Below are 26,029 nucleotides of genomic sequence, written 5' to 3'. Positions count from 1 at the left end.
GGAGCCTGCCTGCCTGAGCTGCATGGAGGTCCAGTGCTTCCCTCCCTGGCTTCAGTGCCCTCCCCCACACAAGACCAGCCAAGCTGGGTGCCTGCAGATGGGTGCCACCCGGGGGGCGGATGGGGGGGAGGGGAGGGGAGGGGGCACTGCTGCCGTGGAGGGACCACGTCCCCACAGCCCAGGACCTGATCTGCCTGCTGGCAGCTCGCCCTCCCCTCCCTGCCAGAGAGGCAGGTAAGTCTGTGGGGTGTGTGCACAACACAGGGGTTTAATCAGCCCTAAATTGAAGCGGTGTTTTTTAAAACTCACTGCTTCAATTTAGAACCTGTTTTATCTACACATGCCCTGACTGTCTTTGCCTTGGGATGAAATGTGGTCTTCTTTGATTACACAAGACAATGCTGGGTAGAAAGATTCAAATGTTCAGTAAACTCTTTATTTACCTTAAACAAGCGTCTAACCACCCCATCCAACACATCCCATTTTGTCTTGCCACTGACTCCAATGCAACCAATGAGGAACGTACGGGGTCTGGAATCCTAATTACAAACAAAAATATCAAAATTAAAAGAAAGCTAAGTCATGCATTAGTCTGACCTATGAAAGTCATCTATTTATTTAGGAATCCTGGTACCTGCCTATGTTACACCAGAAGGTAAACTTTGAGTTATCCAGCCTCTTGTTCTGTCCTCCATAATACACTTTGCAATGGTAAAGACAGTTAAACTCCTAAATATTACTAAAAAGTACTCACAATTCAAACCATAAAGGATTTTAAATACAAGGAAGTACAGGTCAGCAAAAAGAGATGAAGACCTTGAAAGAACAAAAGCCGGTATAATCAGGACATAAGTGACATATTTATTTTCTCTGTCACTTTAATATCAAATATGTTCAGTTTGAATGTGACAATTTTTCTCTACTCATTTCAAACAACTCCATCTGGGATCTGAAATCAAAAAAGGTAATAAATCACAGTACACTTGAAGAATTTAGCTGGCACTTCTCTTCATGACATCCAAGGCAGAACAGAAAGAACAGAATCCAATTTGTTCTTCCATAGCTGCATTGGATGTTCATTGCTAACTGAACAAAAACTAGTTTCAGTCACTATAGACAGCAGGCTTAACTCCAAAACACATAAGAGGATGCCATTTTCCAGAGACACTTTTCTGACCATGAGTACACTGTAGTCAGATATAATTGAATATATCTATTATTAATATATAGATATAGCTGTAGATATATTCTGAGGAAATTACTGTTACTAAGACAATTCAATGCACAACTGGTATAACTGAAAACAGATCTACTGACCCAATTTAATTTCCAGTTATTTGATAAATTTTCCAGTTTTATTAAATTGTGGGTGATCATTTTTTCTCCCTTCCTTTAATATGTAGAAATAGATGAATGATATGAACTTTTCCTCTCACAAGTGCTTATTAAAGAACAAATATTCATAATTATCTGGCAAAATGGGTGTTTGATGAAGGTTTACCAGATTCACGCATGCATTACAAATGTATTATGTAGACTACGATGGACGGTACTTGCAATGTGTTTGCACATCCAGGATTCTTTAAAACTGTTGCTTTAAGCAGTTTAATATGAACAATGCACACCTGAGGGACTAGTGAAGTTGGCACAGCATAGGTTTAAAATATGACTCTGTTATACATTTTAGAAGTTTGGGCTGGATTGACAAGTTGGGGAACTCCTGACACTGGATCCATAGGTTCTGCTGGGAGACTGGTGTCTCTGTTGCTTCCTTGGACCCAAACTCCTTGGAAAACTTAAATGTGTTTTGCAAACGAATACAGTACATGCAAAACAGATTGCATTGCAATAAATATTAAATCCCAAGCTAGCTATATTTCATGGCTGAGAAAGGGTGCAGAAATACATAACTCACCTCTTTCCATTTCATTTCATCCTGAAAGTTGACAACTATTTTAACATGCCTGCCTCCTTCTTTTCGGACAGAGCCATCACCAGGGTCATCTAAAAGCATGTCTATAAACAGAAAACATCAGCAGACTCCTAGTTATACACTGACAGCAACAAAGGGCATATTCAAAGAGACAAAACTAAAAGTTTACTGGCTTTCCTACAACAACCGAAGGTATTTCTTAAAAAGGGAAGGTCACTGAAAATTATTACTCTCAGTTACTCTATATTTTCTTTCCTACAAAAATATCCCTTTGGCAAATATATGCAGTTAAATAGCTTTTGAACACAATCCTGTGCAGCTGAGGTCATAATTGGAAAGCTAACTTCTCGGGTGTAACCGAACTATGACACCAGTAGACAAGTTTGTACTAGCTGCTGACATATATTCACACCTTAGCCATTAACAATCCTTACCCTTTTATTCTTTATGGAGAACCAAACTGAATGCTCCAAATACAGAATAAAACCTGGTCACTGCCTTCCTAGTTATACTCACCGAGACTGGTAGACTCTGTGAGGTTCAAGCTGTGCTGAGAGAGACCCATTGAGTGTCTTGGGGAGGATGAAATGGAAACCTGAGACTGAGCCCTGCTACAGCTGCCATGGTTTTCAGACTTCAACCGATCATTTTCTGCTTTTAACTTTTCAATCTCACTCTGGAAAAGAAAAGCCAATTGTTAGGAGGCACAAGGAAAGCATAAGATTTCTCACTTCCACTGTGGATAGGTGAAGTTAGTTTTTAAGAAGAAACCTCAAGTAGTTTAATAAGATGCATTTAAAATTATTTTTTAAAACACAGCTTCCAATCAAACCATAAACACCCTTTAGAATATTATAATGCTTCTGGACCTTGGAATTTCCCAATGTTCAGTGCAAGCTATGCAGCAGTGGATCCAGGAATGCAGGGTGCCTACAGATGTTTAAAGTCTGCACTCTAACTCATGACACTTTACACAAAGTGCCACAGAAATGGATCAAAAGGTGGAAACTGTAATGCCAGAGGAGGCAGAAGGTGTTTATCCACAATGCATGATGTTTGGCAGAATACCAGGGCTAACATGAATATGTTGGTGAAAAGTTTCGTGGGACCTCCTTTGAGCATGAGACAAATGACTCGGAGGTTACATGGCTGGTCTTCTAACACAAGGCTGTCCAACTTCTGGGTAGCTGGGGGCCACACAAGACATGGACTGCAGTGCCAATGGCTGCACAAGATGTGGACTGCCATCCCAGGGGCTGCTGGATACACGGGCATCCCCTCCTCCTGGACTCCCCCACCCCCCCACAGGCATCCCAACTCCCCCTGCTGCAACTCCCACCTACAATGAAGGCATCCAAGCTCCTTTGTCATGAGCAGCCTGGCCCCTTCTCCCTCCATGCAGGCAACACAGACACCCTAGCCACCTGTCATGCTCACAGCTTGGGCACCTGGACACCCACACCCTGCACTGCCCCACCCCCAGAAGCAGATGCAGGAAGTATAAGCTGGAAGAGGATGGGGAAACCCAAAGAACCCAGCTGCCATGGCAGAAGCAATAGCGGTGGGGGGCAATGGTGGCAAGGTAAGAACCCATGGGCCACATGCTAACCTCGAGGGGCACTTGCTGCCCTTGGGCTGCTAGTTGGACAGCCCTGCTTTAACAGATAAAAGAAAATTGTAACATATTTGTTAGATTGTTTCTTCCCACCTGCATCCTGTTCATTGCCTCCCGAAGCTGGTCTAGCTGGTGGGCAGAGCTAAGGGCCTCCAGACGAATATCAGTCAGTTTCATCTCTTTGTCTCTCAGCTCATTGCGTAACTGCATGACTGTTTCAGCCTCACTGTCAGTGCATTCAGAAATACTGCAGAAAGTTTTAAATTGGGCAGTTAACAAGATAGATTGGGAACAATACTTTGAAATGCTGTTTCTGAGCATTTAGTTAACAAAGTGAAAACAACTTTCTTCGGTTCACTGAGACAAACCTGGTGGGATATTTTGGGGGATGGACCTCAGTTTTTGCTTTCAACCTCAATGACAAGATAAATAGAGCATGACAAAGAACATGAAATACCACTAACAGTCTCTATCAGCAAAGATGCTGTTTTGAGGATAAGACAATCGGCATATGGAATTAAATGCTGGCTGTTATGCTATCGTTGGATAGCATTAATATTTTTTTCAAAGGAATCATCAGCTAGGAAACCTTTTAAACATGGGAAATATAAATAAAGTAAGGAGATACTGACAGTAGCAACAGTCACTTGGAGACTGATGAGTTTGAAGAAAGATTTAAAGTTCACCAGGTGTTCACAGCTGGGTTTCCCTAAATGATTCCTGAGGGCACTGGAATGCTATATCTATTCAGGCACAATAAATTCCTGTTTGCTTTTATTCACTCATGTTTAAAAAAATTTTTGGTGGCATTTTAATTCCCTTCCCTGACAAAAAATGAATCTGGCTATAAAAACTTTCAGCACATAAGTATGACACTACAACCCACATCAGCATTTTCTGAAATACTGTCACACTGTACTCTGTTATCTCTACTTTCCAGTCCATCTGAACCACTATCATGTGTAAAACTATTAAGCATATTTCAACTTATGTAAGAATGTTTATGTGTTATAATCATCAGCGGGTCCAGTTTAAACTTCTCTGAATTCATAAGTTAACAAAAGAGGTTTTCTCCACCACCAGAAAGCAAATAAGCCAAAATCCATAAACTTTAGCATTCCTCAAATGCAGATGAAGATTTTGATTTTTTTCCTCAGTTCTTTTGTAGCCTGTTGATTCTTCAGAAACTTTTCCAGACAGAATATTTTGACTGATTGCAGACAGCATCTCATATATATATGTGTATATATATATACACACATACCTATACATACACATATACATATATACATACATACATACATATACATATATATACACATATATAAAGTGTATTTCTAATTTTAGAATAACTCTGGCTCTTTTACAACACTGGAGGGTGTAATGATTTGAAAGGAATTAAAATAGGGCTAATAGATGGGAGACCCATGAATCTTACAATGGAGAACAGTTCTTTATTTTCTGCTATCAAAATTTCAGAGTGAGATTTCAAAGGATCTTAGAAGCTTAGAAGAAAGTGATTCATAGAAAACCTACCTAATTGCCCAGGCACCAGAGTCTCCACCCACATGCCTATATTTTTATCAGAAAACTTACTTGCCAAAAGTTCAGCTATTGTGCATGTCAAGAGGTGGCACCATCTGGCTGGGCATCCATCTCCTACCGAAAGCTCTTTGGAATTCACAGCCTAGGTGTTCCTAAGTATGTCATTGGGGGAGACCAAACCTGGGGCAATGCTTAGGGCAAGTCTCACACTGACATACAGGATAGTTTAGTAGTTAGCACACTTTCCAAGGAAGTGGGATATCTGAATTCTAGGTCCTACTCTGCCAAAAAGGGCTCAAACTCATCTTCTGGGAAAGAAGGCAGCCAAGAGCACAGACAGGAGTGCTTGTGGGTCCAGAAGGAAAACAAGCAAGACTGTATCCTAGTCCTGGATTTCATTGCTATTTCTGCATTTCATCTAATGGCTCGTTAATGCAAAATGTATAAAGAACGCTTTGCAAGCATCCAGCTCCTCTTCCTGGCTCATTCTCTCTTTGGATCCATGAATTTTGCACTTCTTTCTGTGCAGGAGCTTAGCTTCAACAAGAGAGATAGAAAAATTCCCATTCACCCTTGCTCTATATGCTCTTGATTAGGACATTCGCCAACAAGAGGAAATACAAGTTTGGACACCTTCAGAACCTGTCTCCCATCTTCTGGGCAAGTGCTCCAACAAGGAGACTATTATGTAAAAAGCTACCATCACTGTACATAAAAAGACAACTTAGTCTAAGTATGGGTTTGTAACAGAGCACAGGGTGTGCTCTGTTACTCATAGGGGCACAAGCAGCAGTAAATCTAGCCTGCAGCTGGTTGCAAACCCAAATAGGCCCAATTGCCTGACTGGGAACAGGGTCCAGATGTTTCCTATAAGAATAGGGCTCTGAGCAGCAAGGCCAGCAGTCTGCTTCTACCAGCTAGGAGAACACCACCTGGCTAGGGCTGCTGCTCATGACATCTTGGTGGTAAGGGCAGGAGCTATTATGATAGCAGGAGGCTCCTGATCCTGGGGCATGACCTAAAACTACATCCTGCTGGGGTTGGTGTGGTGGGACTGCCAGTGGTGGGGTAGTCTCCAGGATATGCCACACTTGGGGCCTTCCCAGTGAAGTGTGAGTATGGGGCGCCAGAAGGCCTCAGCCCCTGTTGCCTTGTGGGTGACCCCATGGAGGGGGAAGGCTAAGGGAACACACCCTGAAGGACCAAGCAAGGGCCCTGGCTTGCTGTGAGCTCTGAGGTAGGGTCCTGGCTAGGTGAGGTGGGGTCCTGGCTTTGCCACTATCCTCCATGCCATGTGGCCCAAGACCTGGCTCTGCATGAGGGCACCACCCACAGAGGTATCCATGGCCCCTGGATTCATGGGAGAACATCCAGGGGCTGGAGTGCTAGACATCTGCCCCAGGGCTCTGCCCCCTAGCCACTCCATTGCCCCTCACTCTGGGTATGAAGAGCCAAAATACTGTAAATAGTTTTCAATATGTATATAGTTTGTCTCTTTTAAGTGGGCTTTTCATTGTTGGTGGATGGGAAGGGTGATGGAGGGGCATTGTTTGTTGAAGGGGAGAGGGATGGGGGTTGCGAAGGCAATACAGTTTTTTTTGTTTCACCCATATGTGTGTCCTGAGAGTGGTGCTAGAGGTGGGCAAGTGGTAGGGGGTATGTGGGCAGCAGCAGAGGCAGGCTGGGCGGGGAGTGCAGAAGGGGGTCAGGCAGGGGCTCCCACAGGCTCTCCTGTGGCCTGGGCAGAGGGGCCTGCTGGGGCCAGCACCATGGCCAGCAGCAGTGCAGGGTGCTGGTCATCACTGGCAGGGGCTGGGCTGGAGCAGTGGAATGCTGAGTGTCACTTGCAGGGGCCAGGGCAGCCCTGGCACAGGGAGGCAGGGTGGGCAAGGAGGGGGCTGATGCACACTGGTCCTACACTGGGCATGTGGCTCCTGTGCAGGGAAGGGGCTGACCAGGGATCAGAGCTTCCAAGATGGCTGCCAAGTGCTGGCAGCTGGCTCTGGCTCAGGCATGGCTCCCAAGTTCTGGCAGCCATGTGGCCATAGCTCCCTCCAGTGGCCACAGGAATGCATGGCAGGGCCGCCAAGTGCACTAACTTTAGTTCCAAATCCTCCATGTGTAGACACCTGCAAAACATCGCTTAATGCACATTAAATTTAGTTGTGCTTATTTGCATGTGTAGACAACCCCTTAGTTTCACATAACTACAGCCTAAAAACAGGAGACATGCTGGGTTTCAGCTATACTCTGCATTTTGGCATTTCCCACCGGCTGGCTTGCACAGTACACTGAGTGCCTATCCTTTCCTATTCAACATACAGGCAACTTAGGCCATGAACTGGTACACATCTGAAGCATTCCAAATTCTGCTCCAGATTGGAGTGCTTCAGAGTCAAAATGCTTCAGTGCTTTACAGACATGTGGATCCCCTGAAGGAGCACTTCAAAATCACTACAACGGCAGCGGCAGTGCTCTCCAGCCAGTGGTAGTGAAATGGGGGTGCCTAGTATTCTGGCATCCCACAGTGCTACACTCTTCCTGCCCCAGGGAGTGACACAGACAGCCAATAAATGCTCTTCTGTGTGCTCAACTGTCCTTGAGGACTTCCAGAGACCAGACTGACACGCATGCAAGGAAGCCTTCCTTTCATTCTCCCTAGAGAAAGCCGGTGTGGAGCAGGGCACTATGGGATACTAGAAGGCCAGTGAAATGTATGGAGATTCAGGAAACATAAAAGGGATGTTCCTCATTTTTTTAGGATCATTTTTGAAGCACTTCTTCAGCCATGCATGTCTGTCCACTAACTCTTTGGAGCACTTCAGAACATCATTTCCCTCCAGGGACTTAGGCACCTTTAACTTGGATTTGCAAATTCCACTTCTGCAGCCAGTGCCTAACTTTAAGATACCCATTTTATAAATGGATAAATTAGGACAGGGAGAAACTCATGATCTGACTGAGATCACCTAATGAGTCAAGTGGCAAAGTGGAAATCTGAAAATAAAAGGCCTGACGCTCTCAGAGTCTTTTTTCTGTTTAAGCTTACAATCTTCACTCAAATCAAAACACATTCATTTGCCGTTTGAGCTTGGGGTAAAATTCTGGCCATCCTAAGCAGAAGTAGTCCAATCACTCTTAATCAAACTTGTCACTGACACTTAGCAGAACATGTGCTGCTTTTACCCAACAAAAAAACCAAAATCCCAGATGTCAGCTATATGCCATATTCACTGTTAGCAGAAGCAAGAAATTCAATTACTTCTGCTGCCCAAGATCACCTTGGTTGCAATTACTTCTTCCCTTACACAGTACAAGCTGTTGAGAGATTGCCCCCATAAACTGTTGATTTACATTACACTAGAGAAGTAGTGTCTTTGTTTCACAGAGTAACATAGAACTGCACTGGAATTCAGAATATAGAACTACAATTCCCGGCTATACTACAAACATTCCCCCTATATACAGTGAAATTGTTTAGTTGCTCTATGCCCATATTTCATGGCTATACCATTGGGATAATAGGAATTTTAATAATAAAGTCTTTCCGCTATCTTTTGTCTATCTTATTTATTTAAAGTGCAACATCTCCAAGGCAGGTATCAGACAAAATTCTGGTTCTGAAGTCAGCATTTTGGCTATTTACAGACATGGAAAATAACCAAAATGATGCTTTACTTTAAACTTGGCGAGCCCTCGCACCAAGCACAGCGCATGCCCAGAAGAGGCACTGCGTTAGATGGACTCGGCTCTCCCAACATCTATACAGATCTGGTGCTTCAGTGGGGCTTTTCAGTGCTTTTACCAAATAGCTGATGAAACCAGCTATTCGATAAAGGACCAAAAAGGCCTGCTGAAGCACCTGATCTATACAGACATTGCAGAGCTGGATCAAACTAATGCACTGCCTCTTCTGGTAAAATGCTATGGTGGGGTGGGGATGTTCATGTCTGCCAGCACCCTTTGAAACTGACTTCAACAGAGAAAGGATTTCATCCAGTACAGCATCCTACTTATATCTATGCACAGCACCTAGCAATGAGCCCCACTAAGGTGGTAAATAAATACACATATAAAATATGGAATCCCTCATTTTGCCCAAGCATTTCTTGATCAATGTTGCACTGTCCTTAAAATACTTTTCTAAGGCAAAATACATTCCCAAATCAATCAATACTTTTAAAAACAGAAATTTCACTTACAGAGAATTTGAATGAGAAGCTCTCAACAATGGTGTAGAAACAGTTGAGTTGTTGTGCGGTAGCTTTGGTGATGAAGGTAAGGAAGAATCAGTCATCTCCTCAATGTCTGAATGAGAAGATGCTGACTTGGGTGATTTCTTTTTACCAAAAGCTTGCTTGAAGGAACTGCGTAACTGGAACAAGACCATAACAGTAGAGATACTGTTGAGGATTTATCTGAGCAACAAATTAAGCCACCAAATAAAGATTCTAACATGCACATCTTTCCAATAAAGTGGCAACAGGTATGTAACATTTTTGAGGGGCTGAAAGGAGGAAGATTAACAATAAAATCCTGTTTTCCTTAACCATTCTATAAGATTAAAAAGTGAATCTACAATAAGGCCTTGAAAGGACTGGATGTTGATGTCTCCTGGTTCTAGACCGTCTCTCTCATTACAGCTACAAAATTGTGTTCAGCAGAAGAAACTTTTTAGAACAGTGTTACAGCAACTTAAAGTTATAACATAACATGGCTGAGACAAGGTTACCAATGCTGACAGGGTTAGTCATGTAAATGGATAGGTTAGCTTTGTATTTTATAGTTTAAAGTAGGTCTTCCTTACCTCATTGACCTGCCAGAAGAAGCGCAAGCAAAAGGGAAGGGGGAAGGAAAAAAGACAAATTTTAACAGATAAAGCCAGTGATGGGGAAAGCTTTGGATTTTTAAAGACAAACATGACCAATAAATCACAAGCACACAACAAATGATTTTAAACAGGAATCAAAAAGCATTTGAAACTATTTCGTAAAATGGATCTTTCAAACAACAAATGGCAATTTTTACAGCACATGAACAATGCCGTATAGATCAGTCTCTAAACTACCTAAATCAAACTTTTTTTGCTTGGGTTATAAATTCCTCACTATTTTTTGAGACACTGGTAAATTGTGCCTTCCTTGTGTGGTCAGTTCAACAGGGGAAAATACTCAGCCTTTTTGACCTACATGTAACTAAAAAGTACTTTCAATAGCATCCCTCCTTTTATGAAACAAATGAAAAAACAGATGTATTGTGGCTCAAATGATTTCTCCCTGAAATCCCATTTCAGAATATTACAGCAGCAGAATATATATGTTTAAAAGGATGGTAAACAAGAACTGATGCTGAGTGTTATATTCTGCCAAATTTTCAGTGGCAACAAGTGTCTTTAAAGTATTTTCATTTTAGCCTGAAGAGACAGGAGATAATGTTTCCATATGTAATGAGAGGCCCTCAATTTAGAACAGATCAAAAGATTTGTGAAATAAAAAAATACTACATTCACCAAATTCAGCTGAACTCCACTTAATAGAGAAACATCTAACATGTTATACCTGTTCTCCACTCTCAAGACTCTCTACTCTTTACATGTGCTTATTTGCTGAATGAAAATTTGCTCATTTGCTGTTTCTTTCAAATTCACTAAAACCCTGTGCATGTCTCCTTTTCAGAATAACAAAGTTTTCTAAACTACTTTTAAGAAAAATGGCATGATGAATGAGAGGTGTAGACTAATTTTACGATGAGACCTTCTAGACTATGATAACATAAACTAACTACTAATGCAAGACTAAAAGAGAAGCAACATATTTGGCTGAATTAGGCCTTACTAATTATATAGGATTAAACTGGTTTAAGTGAAAAGGATTTATCAACAGCTTACAAGGAGGAAAGAAATTAAAATCCACCTTGCCAACAGAGTGCCCCAACAATTAAAATGCAGCAGAGCATTGTGGGGAAGCCATTGTTTTCATTCAGACAAGGGGAGCGGGGGGAAGCTGGGAAAGGGGGTAAGGAGATAGTGTTGCTATAAAGAAGGAATTCAAACATTTGAAACCAGTGAATAGAAGAAACACTAAACTGAAATTCTGTTCAAATGGATTTTTGTATTTTAATGACACAAAGGCAGTTTTACATATAACCTGAACAGGATCACTTATAATTACAGCATAAACTTTCCCAAGAACCAACTATAGCATTTTGTAGTAGAATAGATATATTTTTATGCAGTTGCTGAACTAACAATTAAGGATGATTTAAATTCACTGGAGAGTGTGGACTGTTTCACTGCCTATATGATAGGAACTAAGGATTTTGGCCCAAACTACAATAAACCTAATGTTACTATGATAACAATGGACTAATTAAAATTGAGTTCTTATGTACCTTTCCTTCAGTACATGGTACCTTGAATACAATACATAATGAGCAAGATAAAGAAATGGGAAGTTAAAAATGAGTATTTTGAAATCTTTTATTACTATTACAAGAAAGACTATTATAACAAAATCCTAAAAGCTGCTATTTTTATTTAAAAATTCCATGATGCTATTCAGAGCAGAGCCTATGGTAAAATGAAAAGTGTTGTCTATGTACTTAAAAAAGAAAGTGCTATGAGCATCAAAAGACTTAACATTCCCTCATTGTGCATGTACTTTATTTAAATGACATACTGTACTTAGAATCTTCCCTACACAACACATCTCTTCACCAGGATTTGTCCTTTAGAGTTGTTGGCACTGTGGGCTTTATGGTTTAGTCAGCGAAGGTAAAATTCATCCTGCAGATAGCTGTAGTGTAACATGGGGCGTGCAAGTGGGGCACATGCCCTAGGAGCTGCCTAAGGGGAGGAGCACCAGAAGGAGCAGTGGGGATGCCTCACCTAGTGCTTGCCTCTGCCTCTGCTGCCTGCCTGTCACTCTGCAAGCCTCTGTGCCAGAACAGGCAATGTGTGTCACAAAGTGCAAGACATTCTGGGAATTATAATTTTGTAGAACAGAAGTGGAGTTTGCTACCTCTGGAGAGAGAACTGACCCCTATTTTTTGCTACTGAATTCAGCATTTTTTCTGCCCTCTAGACATGGACTTCGGCAGCAATAATATGGGGTGAAAGTTTCCCCTGGCAGCAGCAAAGTCCACTGCCAGTCAAGAAAGCTGTGACTCCCAGAATGTCTTGCACTCCATGAGACCGCTTGACTCTCTGCTCTCCCTGGTTCATGTACCTGCAGTTGGTGGGGGGGAGAATACGTAGAATTTGTGTCACTTAAGATTCACATATGTCTTCAAAACTGAGTCTGGACAGGACACAAGTGGTATATATCCTTGTGCTGACGTCTGGATCTTGCTACACACGTCCACAAGATAAATTTACATTTATACCATGCAATCTATTGAAATATACTCACCCAGTTCTTTCTCTTCTTTTTCTTTGAATCACTTTCTATGTTACTTCCCACACTTGAATGACTAGTAGCACTATTAATACTAGAGACACTATCTGAAGAATGTTGCCTTCGAATCCGCAGGTCAGCAGGTTGGGTAGTTCCAGTACCTAAATGTTAACAAAGTCACTGTCAAATTTACTTAAGAGATTTCAGCTTCTCCTTTGATTAGTCAACTATGCAGAAGGAGAAATGTGTTGCAGGAAACAAGCACATTTAGAATCACTTGCACACAATAATGCACTGTATGGCAATATCGGTAGGTACTTTACTCATGATATGACTAATATCTCAGATGTGATCCTGAAAACCTGTCCTCTAGCAAACCACCACAATTTAAATCACTGGGCCTAGCAATGTGAAGAAGGCATTGCAGGACTGTGGTCCTCACTTTGTGTGGCACTTGGGAGCTGGTGTAGGAACATCAGCCAGCAGGAAAGCTACCACTCTTGAATAACAAGGAGAATAACATCCAGTGGCCCAGGTAAGAACTAAGGATATGGAGGAGGTTTCTAAGAATACTGCTTGGGGTCCAGAGTCCTGAGAAGGGGGCTGAGAGTCTGTGGGCCTGTTAAAGGGCAAGAAGAGCCCTGAGAGAAAGCTCAGACCCCTTCCTGTGCCTGGGTCTTGTTAAGAGGCCGGATGAGCCCAGAGAGAGAGGGGCCGAGTGCACTAGGGCCTAGTGAGAGATCAGGTGAGTCCTGGGAGAGAGGCTGAGAGTCTGTGGGCCTATTGAGGGGCCAGGTTGTACTGAAAAAAGGAAGGGGCTGTGTAACAAGACCTACGGAGGGCTCTGAACCTGCAGAGAGAGAGAGAGAGAGAGAGAGAGAGAGACCCATGGAGGGGCCAAAGAGGGTGGACCCACAGAGACAAGGGGACTGACAGCTGGAGGACTGACCCTGGGAATCTCAACTAGCCTGTGCAGGGGCCAGAACCCAGGAGGGGCCAAAGGGTGAAACAGACCACAGTGGAGACTACCAGAGGGGAGCAGGCCTGTAGTTCTCGACTGGCTTTGAGGTGAGGCCAGAGCCTAGAAGCGGCCAAAGGTCCCTGGGCGGCTGCAGCCAAAAGAGAAGGCAGTCAAGGGGCATGTAGCCCAGAAAGATGATGGCTGGTGGGTCCAAGAGTGAGCTGGGGCCAGAGCCAGGGAGTCCAGTGCTTAGCAGCTGGGGAGGGGCATAGGACATGTAAGATCAGTTTTGGGTAAGACTTGAAACTATACCCTACTGGAGTTGGTTGGTGTGGTGGGGCTGCCTGTGGCAAGGCAGCCTCCATGAAATGTCATGCATGAGCCACTCCAGCGAAAGGCAAGGATGGGGTACTGGAAAACCTCAGCTCTCACTGCTTTGTGGGTGACCCTGTGGAGGGGGAGGGGACCACACCCCAAAAAAGAAGCACTCAGCAGGGAAGACCAGGATCCCATGGGCGAGGGGCTGGACTTGATGATCTTCTGAGGTCCCTTCCAGCCCTAATATTTATGGAATCTATGAAATCTATGGGTCCAGAGGCCCAGTGAAGGGCCAGGAATAGAGAGAGGGCCAGTGAGGGGCCAGGAGAGACTGGGACCCTGAGAATCCAGTGGCCCAGTGAGGGGCCAGGGAAGTCCGGGACCATGAGGGTCCAGTGGCCCAGTAAGGAGCCACGAGTAGAGCACAGGGTTGGACAGGGCCAAGGGCCTGGAGAGAGGTAAGGAAAGTATAGAGGAGGTGACATCCCGTAGAGAGGCCAGGAGAGAGACCAAGGGGCCTGGTAGCCCAGGGAGCAGTTGAGTGAAACAGAGGGGTCTGAGGGCTTCAGAGAGGGGCCTGAGAGGGACTGAGTGGTCTAGCAACTAGAATACGGCCTGAGAGAGACCGAAGGATCTGGTGACTAAGGGAGCAGTTGGGTGAGACCAAGGGGTCTGTGGGACCAGAGGAGAGACCAAGGGGTCTGGCAACTGGAGAAGGGGCTATGAGCAGAGACTGAGGGGTCTGAGGCCTGGAGTGAGGCTGAGAGAGACCTAGAGAGGAGTTGTATCAGTGACTAGCAGGACATCTGCAAGGATGCCATCAGCAAGGCATGGGAAATGGTGTATGGAGCCATGTCATTAGCCCGCAAGTCCATGACCACAATCTGGGTGGTCATAATAAGATCAGGGCAGCCTCCCTCTTATCACATTTCCATCAAGGCACAGAAGGCGAGGCAAGACAGTGCCCTAGGGCAGAGTGGGCATTAGTCACAAAGCTTCTAGGGGGCAGCACGGTCACCGCTGGAAACCTGATATGTGACACTTTGTATTTGAAATTACACAATAAAAGAATTGGGCAGTTATACAGTAATCTCAAAGTAACCACAAGGGAAACTGTATTCCTTTACTGTGCTGAGAAGAATATAGTGCATTTGAAGAGGATGCATAGCACTACACCGTAGTATATTTATGTGGAACCTATGAACGAAAACTATAGGGTCTTATCTGAGATACAAAATTACAAATCTCCACCCAAAGGCAAGCAAATACATATTGGTGAAATACATGTTGGTGATATATGCAAAGCCAATTTCTGGCAAGGCGAAGTTGCATCAGATATTATCAAGAGGACTAATGTCATGGGAGTGCTGCACTGATGTTAAAAGAGGAGTTTTCTCTTTACCTTTGCAGTTGAGCTCAGGTGTATTAATTACTCCATTAATGGCAGCTTGAGCAGCAGCATTTTGCTTCTTTAAAAGCTCAATGGTTTTCCGTAATTCATTCAGTTCTGAATCCTGAAATAAAATTGAAATTGATGTTTATATACATATATATATACACACACACACACACACACACACACACACACACACATATACACACACACACATATATAAAATAAAAAAAAACCTCAAAGCACTGCTGTTTGGGGGACTGATTGAACAACTGAAAAATAAAAAATCTGGCTGAGGCTTGGAGTAGCTGGCAAAGCACATTTCCCATAATACAGTGATTAGACCTTTGAATCACAACTTTAGAAAGGGTCATATAATGACATTCTGTAAAATGCAGTTTTTCTTTCAGTTCAGTTAAATGTGTATTGAGATACATTGTTTAAGCTTGATGGCTTTTTTATTATGAAGTAAAGTTCAGAATGTGGTTTGGATTTGTGTATATGTGGGAGTGTCTACATGTGAACTTTACTAATTTGCTGCGCAGTAAAGTGTCACCATCTATATGTTCACTGCAATTACGTCAGTGTAGACTAATTTACTGTGCTGTCAGATAGTCCCATCACACATAGCTACTATCCAACGGTGGAGTAAATTACTGTGCTTAAATACACATGTAGATGGTGACATCTGGATTACCATATTTCATAGTGTATAGGTTGACACTGTTGTGCCAGAGCACCTTTGGTGCCCGTCACTTCAAGGGCTAAGCCAGGGAGAGGGCAGGTGCCTGATTAGGGCAGCCATTTAATGCCCAACTCTCTGGGCTGAGAGGAGCAGTTTGTGACCAGCCAGCAGGGAAGAAACTGAGCTCTGGCTCCAGGAATAACTCTGAGGTAAAGGGGAGGCTATGGGGGAAGAGAAGGGCTCAGTGGTCTTGTGTATTACCTAAAACTACACTCTGCTCAGGAAGGATGGCTTGGTGGGGCTCCTGGTGGTGTGGGAGTCCCCAAGAAATGCCAGACCAGTTGCCTCCCCAGTGAAAGGTGGGGAAGGGCACCTAAACTCTAGCCTCAACCATTTGGTGGGTTTTTAGTTAAAACTGGTGGGCCAGGCACATCTTGGGATGCATCTGAGCCTATGGGGATGGAGGATCCTAGCAAACTCTGGCACCAACGAGGGGGCAGTGTGGAACCTCAGAGAGACAGGGGTGGAGAAGTGGCACTGAGGTGGGCATGGGGCAAAGTCAGCCTTAGCTTGGCAAATTGCCTGGCAGCCATTCAAATGAGGGCATGAGAATGGTCAGCAAGCACACAGCCTCTTGGGCCTAAGAGTGCAGGGAATTAGGTCTGATGGCCCTAAGAGGTTGCTCAGAGAGCAAAGGGCAGGGTGTGTGTGGCCCAAGAAGGAGGTATGAGTGGGACCATGGTGAGAGCAGGGGGAGTGAATAAGGCCCCTGTGAGAGGGGGGCTGTCTGCATGTGGCCTATAACTGGGTACTATGGAAGAGGCCTAACTACAGCCGAGTTTGGCCTGGCCTTGATCTGGAGCTGGTTAGAACTCTTGGATGCCATCTGTGAGGCATGGGCCACAGTGTAGGGATGGTATGGAGCCGTGGATAGCACACCCTAGCATCTGGCCATGTAATGGGCAGCCTCCTGCATTTTACCATCAGATTATTTTAAGAGTAAAATTGTGGCAGGCGAGACTGGGTGAACTGCCCAATTGGCAGGTGGGTGGGCCGGTTTGAGCCTCTGCCTCAAGCGTGCCCTCTGTCATAATGGTGTATACGTCGACCCCATATTTCTGATCTGAAAAGTTATGACTTTTGTAGATCCAGTGTATAAGTTGACCTAACCCAAAGCACCACTTGTAGGGGATGGGGCTGGGTTCAGCGTTCAGCTGACGCGGCTCCATCCTCTGCAAGTGGCACTGCCTGGGCTGTGCCAGCTGAGCACCAAACCCAGTGCCACTCACAGGGGATGGGGCCATGCCAGCTGAGCCTGGTGCTGCTTGCATGGGATAGGGCCACACCAGCCAAGTGCCAGGCCCAGTGCTCAGCTGCCATGGCTGGGACCAGCGCCACTTGCAGGGGACAGGGCAGGGTTCGGTACTTGGTAGTACCACCTGTAGCAGACAGGGCCATGTTTGGTGCTCAGCTGGTGGAGCCCCATCCCCTGCAAGATGTGCTGGGCTTGGCTCTTGGCCCCATCCTCTGTGAGCAGTGATACCTGGGCTGTGACAGCTGAGTGCCATGCCGCTCACAGGGGACACTGATATGGTATATAAGTTGAGGTTGAATTTTAAGAATTAAAAACTGGGCTTCAAAACTCAACTTGTATACCGTGAAATATGGTAGTTTTGCTCTGGTGAAAACTGCACTAGCATTTATTCAGTCTGATTAATTGCACATGTAGATGCACCCTGTCAGTGTTGGGAGAAGACACATTACAACAATAAGCAATAATTAGCATTCTTTACATCCAACATACTTCCAACATTCACAGACATTATCTAATCAGTCCTTTACAACACTTCTGTGAGGTAAACAAGCATTAATTTGCAAAGTTACAGGTGGGGAAACCAAGGCAGAAAGGTTAAGTGATTTTTTTCCAAGGCTAGAGAGTGTGTTATAGTGACACAGCTAGGAGCAGAACTTAAAGAGGTACTGGGTGCATCTACATGAGAGGTTTACAGCTGAGCTGACCAATTAGCTCTCCATTAAAATGCCACCATGGTGGTGCTATTAAGATGGAGTAAACTAATTAGCTCTGCTGTAGGTTGGTACTTGTAAACAAAAGTACTATCCCACAGTAAAGTTACTGGGACACAAGTGTGCTTCACGCAGAGGCTGCCAGCTAGCCCCACACTGAAGTGCCCTCCTGCCCTAGCCAGTCACTCCACAGCATGTTGAGCCAGGTAGGAGCAGCCCCATGCTGGCAGGAGGAACCACCTGAGTTCACCTGCCAGCCAGGACTGCTCTGCCCCAGCTCAATATGCTGTGGTCCTGAGTGCACGTTCAAATGGTGCACATGGGAGCAATCAACTCTGTCACAAACTGCACCAGAGTTTATTGCTGTGCATTAATAGCATGTGTAGACATGCCCCCTGGCTCCCATTCTTGTGCCAGAACTACCATATCACCTCTATCTCTAGAGTGACTATTTTCACCAAGGGCCAGTTCTCTGTAAGATCTATATTTTATATTTTAAAATATAAACGGAAGATTTAACCTAATTAATTAAACATCTCATACAAAGACTTTTAAAAGTCATTTTGGACCTGCCCCTTTGGGACGTGTGTGTCTATGTACATATATAGTGCACAAATTCATCTCCAACTTGCCTTTTGTTCTGCTGTCATAGTCAAACTCTGTAGTCTAATTGTCATGTTCCCAAGGCTCTGTTCAAATGCTGCCACAAGGTGAGCCTGAAAGTCAAATGATATTGCAGAGTGAATTTTACACTGTCTTCTAAATCAGCATCTGTGTTCATGTAAGCATTAAAGTAGTACTGTGCCCTCATGTTTGGTTAAGTAGATGCCTCAGGGGAAGTAAAAAGATTAGAGTAGCCAAGACAAAATGAAAACATATCCTTTCAAATGTCTTATGAACAAATTAGTAGAAATAATTTACTGTGGGGAAATTAGCAATATCAGAAGATAAAAGATCAGTCTCCAGATTATGTATTTATTTATTTATTTACAAGTGGTAGTCTCTATGGAAAAATGTTATTAAAAGAAGCACATTTAAATATGGGGGTGATAATCCAACTTCACTGTTGTGGGTGAGAAGAAACTTTTCCCTAAGAACAGATCATTTCATAAATCCCTATGGCACAGTTTCTTCCTCTGGGGAAATTGATACTGATCATTATCAGACTGGGTACAGATATAGAAGGACCACTGGTTTGATCTGGCACATCAATACCTAGATTTCTTAAAGGTATACTGTAGGCCTGTGCGAAGCTTCAGTCCCTAATTCAATTCGGCGGAGATTTGGTCCGATTCAGTGGCTGAATCTCCGAATCAAATCAGGAGAGTCTTTAATCTCTCTGCAGCAAATCAGAACCCTCCAAATCGATTTGGAGAGATTCAGTGATTTGGATATAGACACAGCTTTAAATGTTTTTTCTACATACCTCAAGGTACTAGGCAGCTCATGAATGCTGTGATGCTGGGGCAGATGGAGTGTCCCACAGGAGTGCGAGTGGTTCCCCAGCACACTCAGCAGCAGACCCAGAAGTGGACCAGAAGCACTTCCAGTCCACTTCTGGGTCCACTCGGAAGAGCGGTGGGGGGCACCCAAGGCTGATCGCTGAGCCAGAGGAACATGAGAGAGCTCCCCTGCGTGCTCTGCGGTGGACCCAGAAGTGGACCGGAAGTATTTCCAGTCCACTTCCAGGTTCATTGCTGAGCATGCGGGGAGCCTCCCTGTGCTCCTGTGGGATGCTCCATCTGCCCCAGCATTGCAGCATTCACCTAGCACCTCGAGGTATGCAGAAATAACATTTAAAGCTGTGTCTATGGCTGAATCGCTGATTCTCCGAATCAGTATCGAATCTTCACATTCAGATTTGGCTGAATCAAATCAGAGACAGTGATCCAAATCAAATCACTGTCCCTGATTCAGGCCAAATCCAAGTCTGAATTGAATACAGCCCGTTTTGCAATCCCCTAGTATACTGCATACTCTATACACTTGACCTTGCATTATATTCTGTGTCAACTGTAAATGCTATGAGATCACTGGAAAGAAGAGGCATACTACCAGGGCATTGAGAGAACAGCAATGCAAGTGTGGTTTGGAACTCTTGATTTTTCTGTGACGGTCATGTAACACTTTAGAAAAAGACAGTGAGAAAACAACTATTCCAGAATCACTGGAAATTAAATTTGAAACATGGGCTGGAAGGGACCTTTGGGTTTGTTTTAGAAGTGATTCTGAAATTCTTATTTAGACAATTACAACTATACTTGCTACACAGTTGCTAAAAGCTTTCAGGACTTCTGGACTCCTAACGCTCGTTTTCTCAGAAAACATCAAGGCATTTTAGTAAGAATTAGCCCCTGCTTAGGCAATTCAATTTTACTGTTTCAATTTCTTAAATAAGGAAATTGAGACATGAAGAAGCTAAGTTCTTCAAAAATCACAAAGCTAGCCTTCAACAGTGGTAAGAAGAAAACCCAGAAATCCTTAAATCTCTTTCCATCCCACATTTGACTACATTACTACTTTATTCATAGGTACGTTCTGTAAAAGTTATGAACACGCATTGGTGGCCATGACAGGGAAGTGAAGATCCCAGAGATATCTCTATGAAATAACCGATTAAATATTCTTAACTATATGCATTAATTGTTCCATCTAAAGGAAAAATCAGTATCATCTTCCTTCTATTGAACTGCCACCAAACCAGCCAGAAAATCAGCCAATAGAAATGGCTAAAAAATTACCTGAAGAATACACTGTATATGAATGCTTGTCAAAATCTATCTCAACCATACAAATGATCCAGGAAAAGATATCACCTACAGAATTTCTTGCACAAAAAATTAACACCCTTCAAACCAATCAAGAACTTTAGTGGCAGGATTTTGAACTATGATGTATGCACATTGCATGAACAACAGTTTGAAAACACATCTTATTAGATACATCTTAAATATTATTAAGTACATAGATAAAAATGTGACAAATGCTTTTGAAGGCAGAAGAGAGTGATTTAATTTTATAGCAAATGCTTATGAATTCAAATAAAGTTGTCTGGTTCTTCCCACTCTGCCATTATTTTAAAAAATGCTTCAAGATGTGAGACAGAAAAAAAAGTTATTCTGCCCAGTTACTTTTAAATCAAGCCACAAAAATGCTATCACACATTGATGTGCTAACCTTACCTCAAGCAAAACACTCACTAGAGACAACTTCTGTGAACTGAATTTAATCATGAATCTATATATAAGCTAACAGTTTAAAGGTTTAAAAAATCTTGTATCTCAGACAGGTTCGCAGATTTAAGCAACGTAATATTACACTGGAATTTTACAAGCAAAAGGTCATAAGAAGTCCATCACAAGTCAAAACTTGTGTATTTCCATTACTTATCAAGCTATCATTTTTACTACAATATCAAAATATTACATGATTTATAATATCTTAGATGTCTGGGAATATTTTAATAGGAAATCTATACAATTAAAAGAAAAGCAGACTGCTAGGTAACTAATTAACTAGGTTAAGCTTAGTGAAAAATATTTAACCTAAATTGGGTAATCACCCTTTCATTGTATACGAACAAGTAATTAATCTGAAGGATTAATAATGTGAGGTTTCTTAAGTAAAAAAATATTCTACTTTGCTGTCTTGGGTCAATGGACAACAGAGGCTTCAAAGAGAGATTCTTGTGCTGATCAGAAGGTAGAATGATGCAAGCTAGGTAAATCAGTCCAGGTCCAACCTGCTTTTTCTACATAGAAGGAAAATAGTTGAGGCCATTGTAAAGTGGTTGCCAGTTTAATAGAAACGTAGAGAGCTGATAGTCTTCATTCAGCAAGAAAGCTCTTCAAAATTTGAAGGCATGCCTCTTAGAATGGTGATCTGCTGACTGCCCATCTAGGAATTCCTGGCATTTATGCCAGGTATTCTTCTGGCTTTCTTTATCAAAAGAAATGCTGAGAATTATGCTGATTATATTAAAACACTAATTCAGACTGGGCAATACAATAACCAGTACTAGTGGAAGAATGAAACATTAGCCTCTTCACTTCTACAGCGCCACACGTACACGGAGGACCATACTTGGTTCAGTTTTATTCTCTTTTTACCACTGATATCTACGGTCCCTTGAAATGTACATTCTCAGCTCTGAAAAGCAAGCAAATAAACTGCAAAATCCTCCCTAGCTCAAAGTATACTCCTTGCTTGTTTGATTCTCCTCAGTGTTTGTTAGAGGTGTTCATTGGGCCAACATGTGTAATTTTCTGGTAATATGTAAAGTTGCAATAGATTTGCTACACTAAAAAAAATATGTTCTAATTAAAAAGACTTCTGCAGTATTCTGGGTTTTCTGAACACATGTCAAAAATAAACTGTAGAAGAAAACAAAACAACTAAAGCTGATCTGAGCTCAGAATGATATTGGAACCACCGTAATTCACATGGCTGCAAAACTAATATACCAAATATCTTAAGATTGGGTGCTAACATTATAAGGTTTTAGAATTGAAATAAGTCAGCATCCAGTGGACTGAACAGACACCAAGATGTGGGCAGATGGAAACCCTCTGTTTCTGTACAGTTTCTGCAGATGTTCAGATGACACTTGAAATGACTCATAAATGAAAAAGCTATCAAGCACAGAATGTTCAATATAATAGCCATCCAATTATGTTAAATATTTTAACTGGCTTGAATTCAATGTGATTACCAACCTACTTTAATAGCAAAGGATCATCTAGAGCAGTGGGAAGCCAACCCTTTTGGCTAGCATGCCACAAATTAGCGATGTACTCTCTTCAAGTGCCACTCCAATCCCTTCCCCCTTCTTGATCAGCTTCTCTGTTTTCTGTTTCCTTCCCTGCACATCTGTTACTTTGCTTTCTCTGCCCTGGCCTATCTGCTGCTGTATTCCCTACCCCATCTGCCACATGAACCACTTGTGGCATCCGTGCCACAGGTTAGAATCCCCTGTTTTAGAGCAGTGGTTCTCAACCTTTTTGGACTCAAGGTACCCTTCACCAGACTTGAGGCATCCCTCCATAACTTGTGAATTGAGTGCCACCCAATTTTCAAAAGCTAATTTCTATATTATAGTACTAGCAGAGTAGGGTTATAATACATCCGGGTTTTCCTGGACATGTCCTTTTTTTGCGTCCTCCCATCTCCATCTGGGCAGTTTTTTTTAGAATATCAACAAATGTCTGGGATTTTGCTCTGCTCAGCATTAAAGTTTTTCCCAGCACTTCCCAGCTTGCCCTAGCAAGGAGCTGTTGGGGATGATGAAAGTGGGAGGAGGGCAATTGTAGACAGGGGGCATCATGTGTGTCTTCAGGTGCATATGCACATGGCCAGCATGCAGCCAGGCAAGGTGGTGGGAGCAGCCTCAGAAGCTGCATGTAGGTAAGTCTATGGAGGCAAGGGTTGGAGGGCCAGGGCTTGAGGACTGTCAAGGGCACTGTGTGTGTGTGGAGGGCAGGGGTGCGTGAGGGGGGTGGGTGCCTTCCAGCACAGGGGAAGCTGTCTGGGCACTGGGGCTGCAATAGGGCAGGGGAAGGGGGAAGGGAGCGGGGTGGGGGGTTTCAGGGGCGCAAGGAGCTGCATGGCCAACCCAGAGGCACCAGGGATGGTGCCCATGCTCATAGGGGCAGGGCAGCCAGGAGATGCTGGAGGACTGGGGGAAGCTGGGGGCTGTAGGTCAGGAGTGTGGGGCACAGGCAGTGCCAGGGGGCTACAGGTTGAGAGTGAGGGGTATCAGCAGGGACAGGGGGGCTGAGGATTTGGAGTGAAGGGCACCGGCATGGTCTGGAAGCGAGAGTAGTGTGGGTCAGGAGTGAAAGGCAGTAGCATGGCTGTGGGCGGGGGCTGTGGCTTGGGAGTGAGGGGCAGGGGCAGGGCATGGGCATATCATTGCCCCCTCCCAATCACTGCCCCATCCCAACAGATGTGTTCTTTTTTGAAACTGGAAATATGGTAACCCTATTGCAGAGAGACCAGGGAGTGAGGATCATCCTGGCAGGGACAATACTGAGCCTGGGCTTATCTGATTTGATTAACTCCTCATACCTCATTTATCTCCTTATCTCCTCCCACCTCCCAGCATGTTCAAAGGATCTGGCAGCAGCTTCGTTGTGAATCACTGCTCTAGAGTCACATTGTGCTTCTCTGTTGTTAGCACTGTGCCCTGTAGTTTACAGTACTAGAGTATATATTGCCAGAAGCATACATATAACTGTAAACTACATGCTTAAAATATGTCATCAGCTGCTTTAAATTAGGGAAGGTAAGAAAACTACCAACCATACATCTGAAGCTTGTAATTTCATTTACTTCCTGTCTACTTCAATTCATTATTCTCCTTGTTCATATGATGTCTAGAAAGGGGGAGGGGATTAGAACCAGCCCTGTATGACTATTCTAAAGGTGATACCTGTTCAGTGTTGCCGTGACACTAAATGAAAACACATACGTATCTATTATAAAATACTAATATAAAATCCTCAACTTGAAACTTTAGTACCTCTTTTTAAAAAAAATTCCTGCTCTATTTCTGTAGCAGACATATTTTTTTACAGAAATTTGTGGGTATTCTCATTTAGGTTTTCACTCAGGACTATTACCACCACAGCAGCCACTATTGAAATTTGGGAGTTCAGATCCATATCCAAATGCCCTTGAAGCTCTAGTTTCAGCCTCTGTCTAACCCTTTTCATTTCAAAAGAATAATAATAAGCAGCAAAAAAAACAGAGTAAACCATAGATAAATATACTATATATTCTCATGACTTACAATAGACGATTACGCCTAACGTATTATATTGATCCAAAATAAGAAGAATGAAGTAATGTGAGAGAAAAATGCGAGAGAAGAACCATTTTTTGCTGTGTTATGTCAAAATGGTATATAATATTAACCATATTTTTACCTAATCTCTGTCACAATGATTGAGGTAAATCAGAACAACTAATGGTATCTTATTCTTATATAAAAATAATTACATACAGGGAAGATAAAATGCAATATATATTTTAAATTTTATCAGTACAAAACACCATTCTCTCATCTGTTTATATACAGGATGGTGAAATATTTCACATAGCTATTCCAGACTTGTTCATCATCAGCACATAGCCGACTTATTCTAAATAACCATTCTCACGTTCACAATGAAAACAAACATGAATAGTACAATAACATGAGATATGTGGCTCTCATTCCCATCAGCCCCTATAAAAATAAACAGGGCTGAGACTGTGAGAAAAATGGCAGAAAATAAAACAAGTTTAATGACCAGTACATGCACTAGAAAACCAAAATGTTTATTTCAAAAACAGTCTTTACTATTTTCTGTTTAAAAAAAACCACAACTGTTTTCAGTAACAATGAAGAATCTCATTTCAAATATTTGGGCAAGTAAAAAAAATTAGGTAAATGCCATGATGGGACCAATTGTGCTTCAAAACCTGAGCAGGTAACCAAAAGTTATTGCTATCTGGGAAACTGTTTAGAGAAGTATAAGGGAAAGGATTAGTTGGACTTAATTCACTTCCTTGTCTGAAGGATTTATTTTCATTAAACTGCCACCACAATTGGCACCCTTGATGTTACTTTCCAAAAGTTTAAAGCAAATCAACTGAAGGTGTGAAGTCAAGTTACCCAAGCTAAAGTGTGATATGCGAGTGCTTTAGATTCTGCACTTCCAGTTGATTTGCTTTAATGTTCCAGCGTCTGTCTGCAGACATAGCACTGGAAATGTACCTAAAGTTGACTGGACATTGGAAATAAAACAGTTTTCAATGGCAAGAAGTCATCATTCAAAGATGAGGCAATTTGGAGAAATCTGCACTACCAGTATGTAAGGGACCACCTATAAAAGATCAGGACATGGGTGGTCCAGAGGCTGGAGCCAGAAAGCAAGCCAAAGGCTGAAACCAGTGGCAGAAATCAGGAAAATGGCCAAGTACCAGAAGTAACAGGCTCTAGAAGACAAGCTGAACATCAGAAGCAAGAAAAAATGCACATTTCCCAGCCAGAGTCCTATGGCTAATAAGACCCCAAATACCTGGGAACACTTCCCAGTAATCAATCCCAAGGAGTCTAGCTCTTCCAGCTATTACCTCATTGCCCCAACTGGGATAGGTTCTGGCTGTCAGCTAGTC

At 43.0% G+C, this 26,029-nt stretch overlaps 1 protein-coding gene across 5 annotated transcripts in view; it reads right to left on the bottom strand.

Annotated features, from left to right (window-relative positions):
• The window catches only part of NAV2 (neuron navigator 2), a 501,690-nt gene that overhangs the window by 29,033 nt on the left and 446,628 nt on the right, over positions 1 to 26,029 (bottom strand). For 3 of the 5 annotated variants that reach the window (XM_019519466.1, XM_019519467.1, XM_019519464.1), the window contains 9 exons: positions 18,502 to 18,585; positions 15,169 to 15,280; positions 12,503 to 12,648; positions 9,901 to 9,909; positions 9,296 to 9,468; positions 3,642 to 3,795; positions 2,450 to 2,609; positions 1,916 to 2,016; positions 444 to 539 (listed from right to left, as the gene is read on the bottom strand). In XM_019519466.1, coding sequence (XP_019375011.1) covers positions 444 to 539; positions 1,916 to 2,016; positions 2,450 to 2,609; positions 3,642 to 3,795; positions 9,296 to 9,468; positions 9,901 to 9,909; positions 12,503 to 12,648; positions 15,169 to 15,280; positions 18,502 to 18,585 — 1,035 coding nt within the window. The remainder of the gene's footprint in view (positions 1 to 443; positions 540 to 1,915; positions 2,017 to 2,449; positions 2,610 to 3,641; positions 3,796 to 9,295; positions 9,469 to 9,900; positions 9,910 to 12,502; positions 12,649 to 15,168; positions 15,281 to 18,501; positions 18,586 to 26,029) is intronic. The other 2 variants (XM_019519468.1, XM_019519465.1) reach the window with 1 other exon arrangement.

The sequence above is a fragment of the Gavialis gangeticus genome, unplaced genomic scaffold, assembly GCF_001723915.1.
Source record: "Gavialis gangeticus isolate Ggan-Ray unplaced genomic scaffold, GavGan_comp1, whole genome shotgun sequence".
Lineage (NCBI taxonomy): Eukaryota > Metazoa > Chordata > Crocodylia > Gavialidae > Gavialis > Gavialis gangeticus.
The sequence above is the reverse complement of the archived record's forward strand: the minus strand, read 5'-3'. Positions and strand labels throughout refer to the sequence as shown.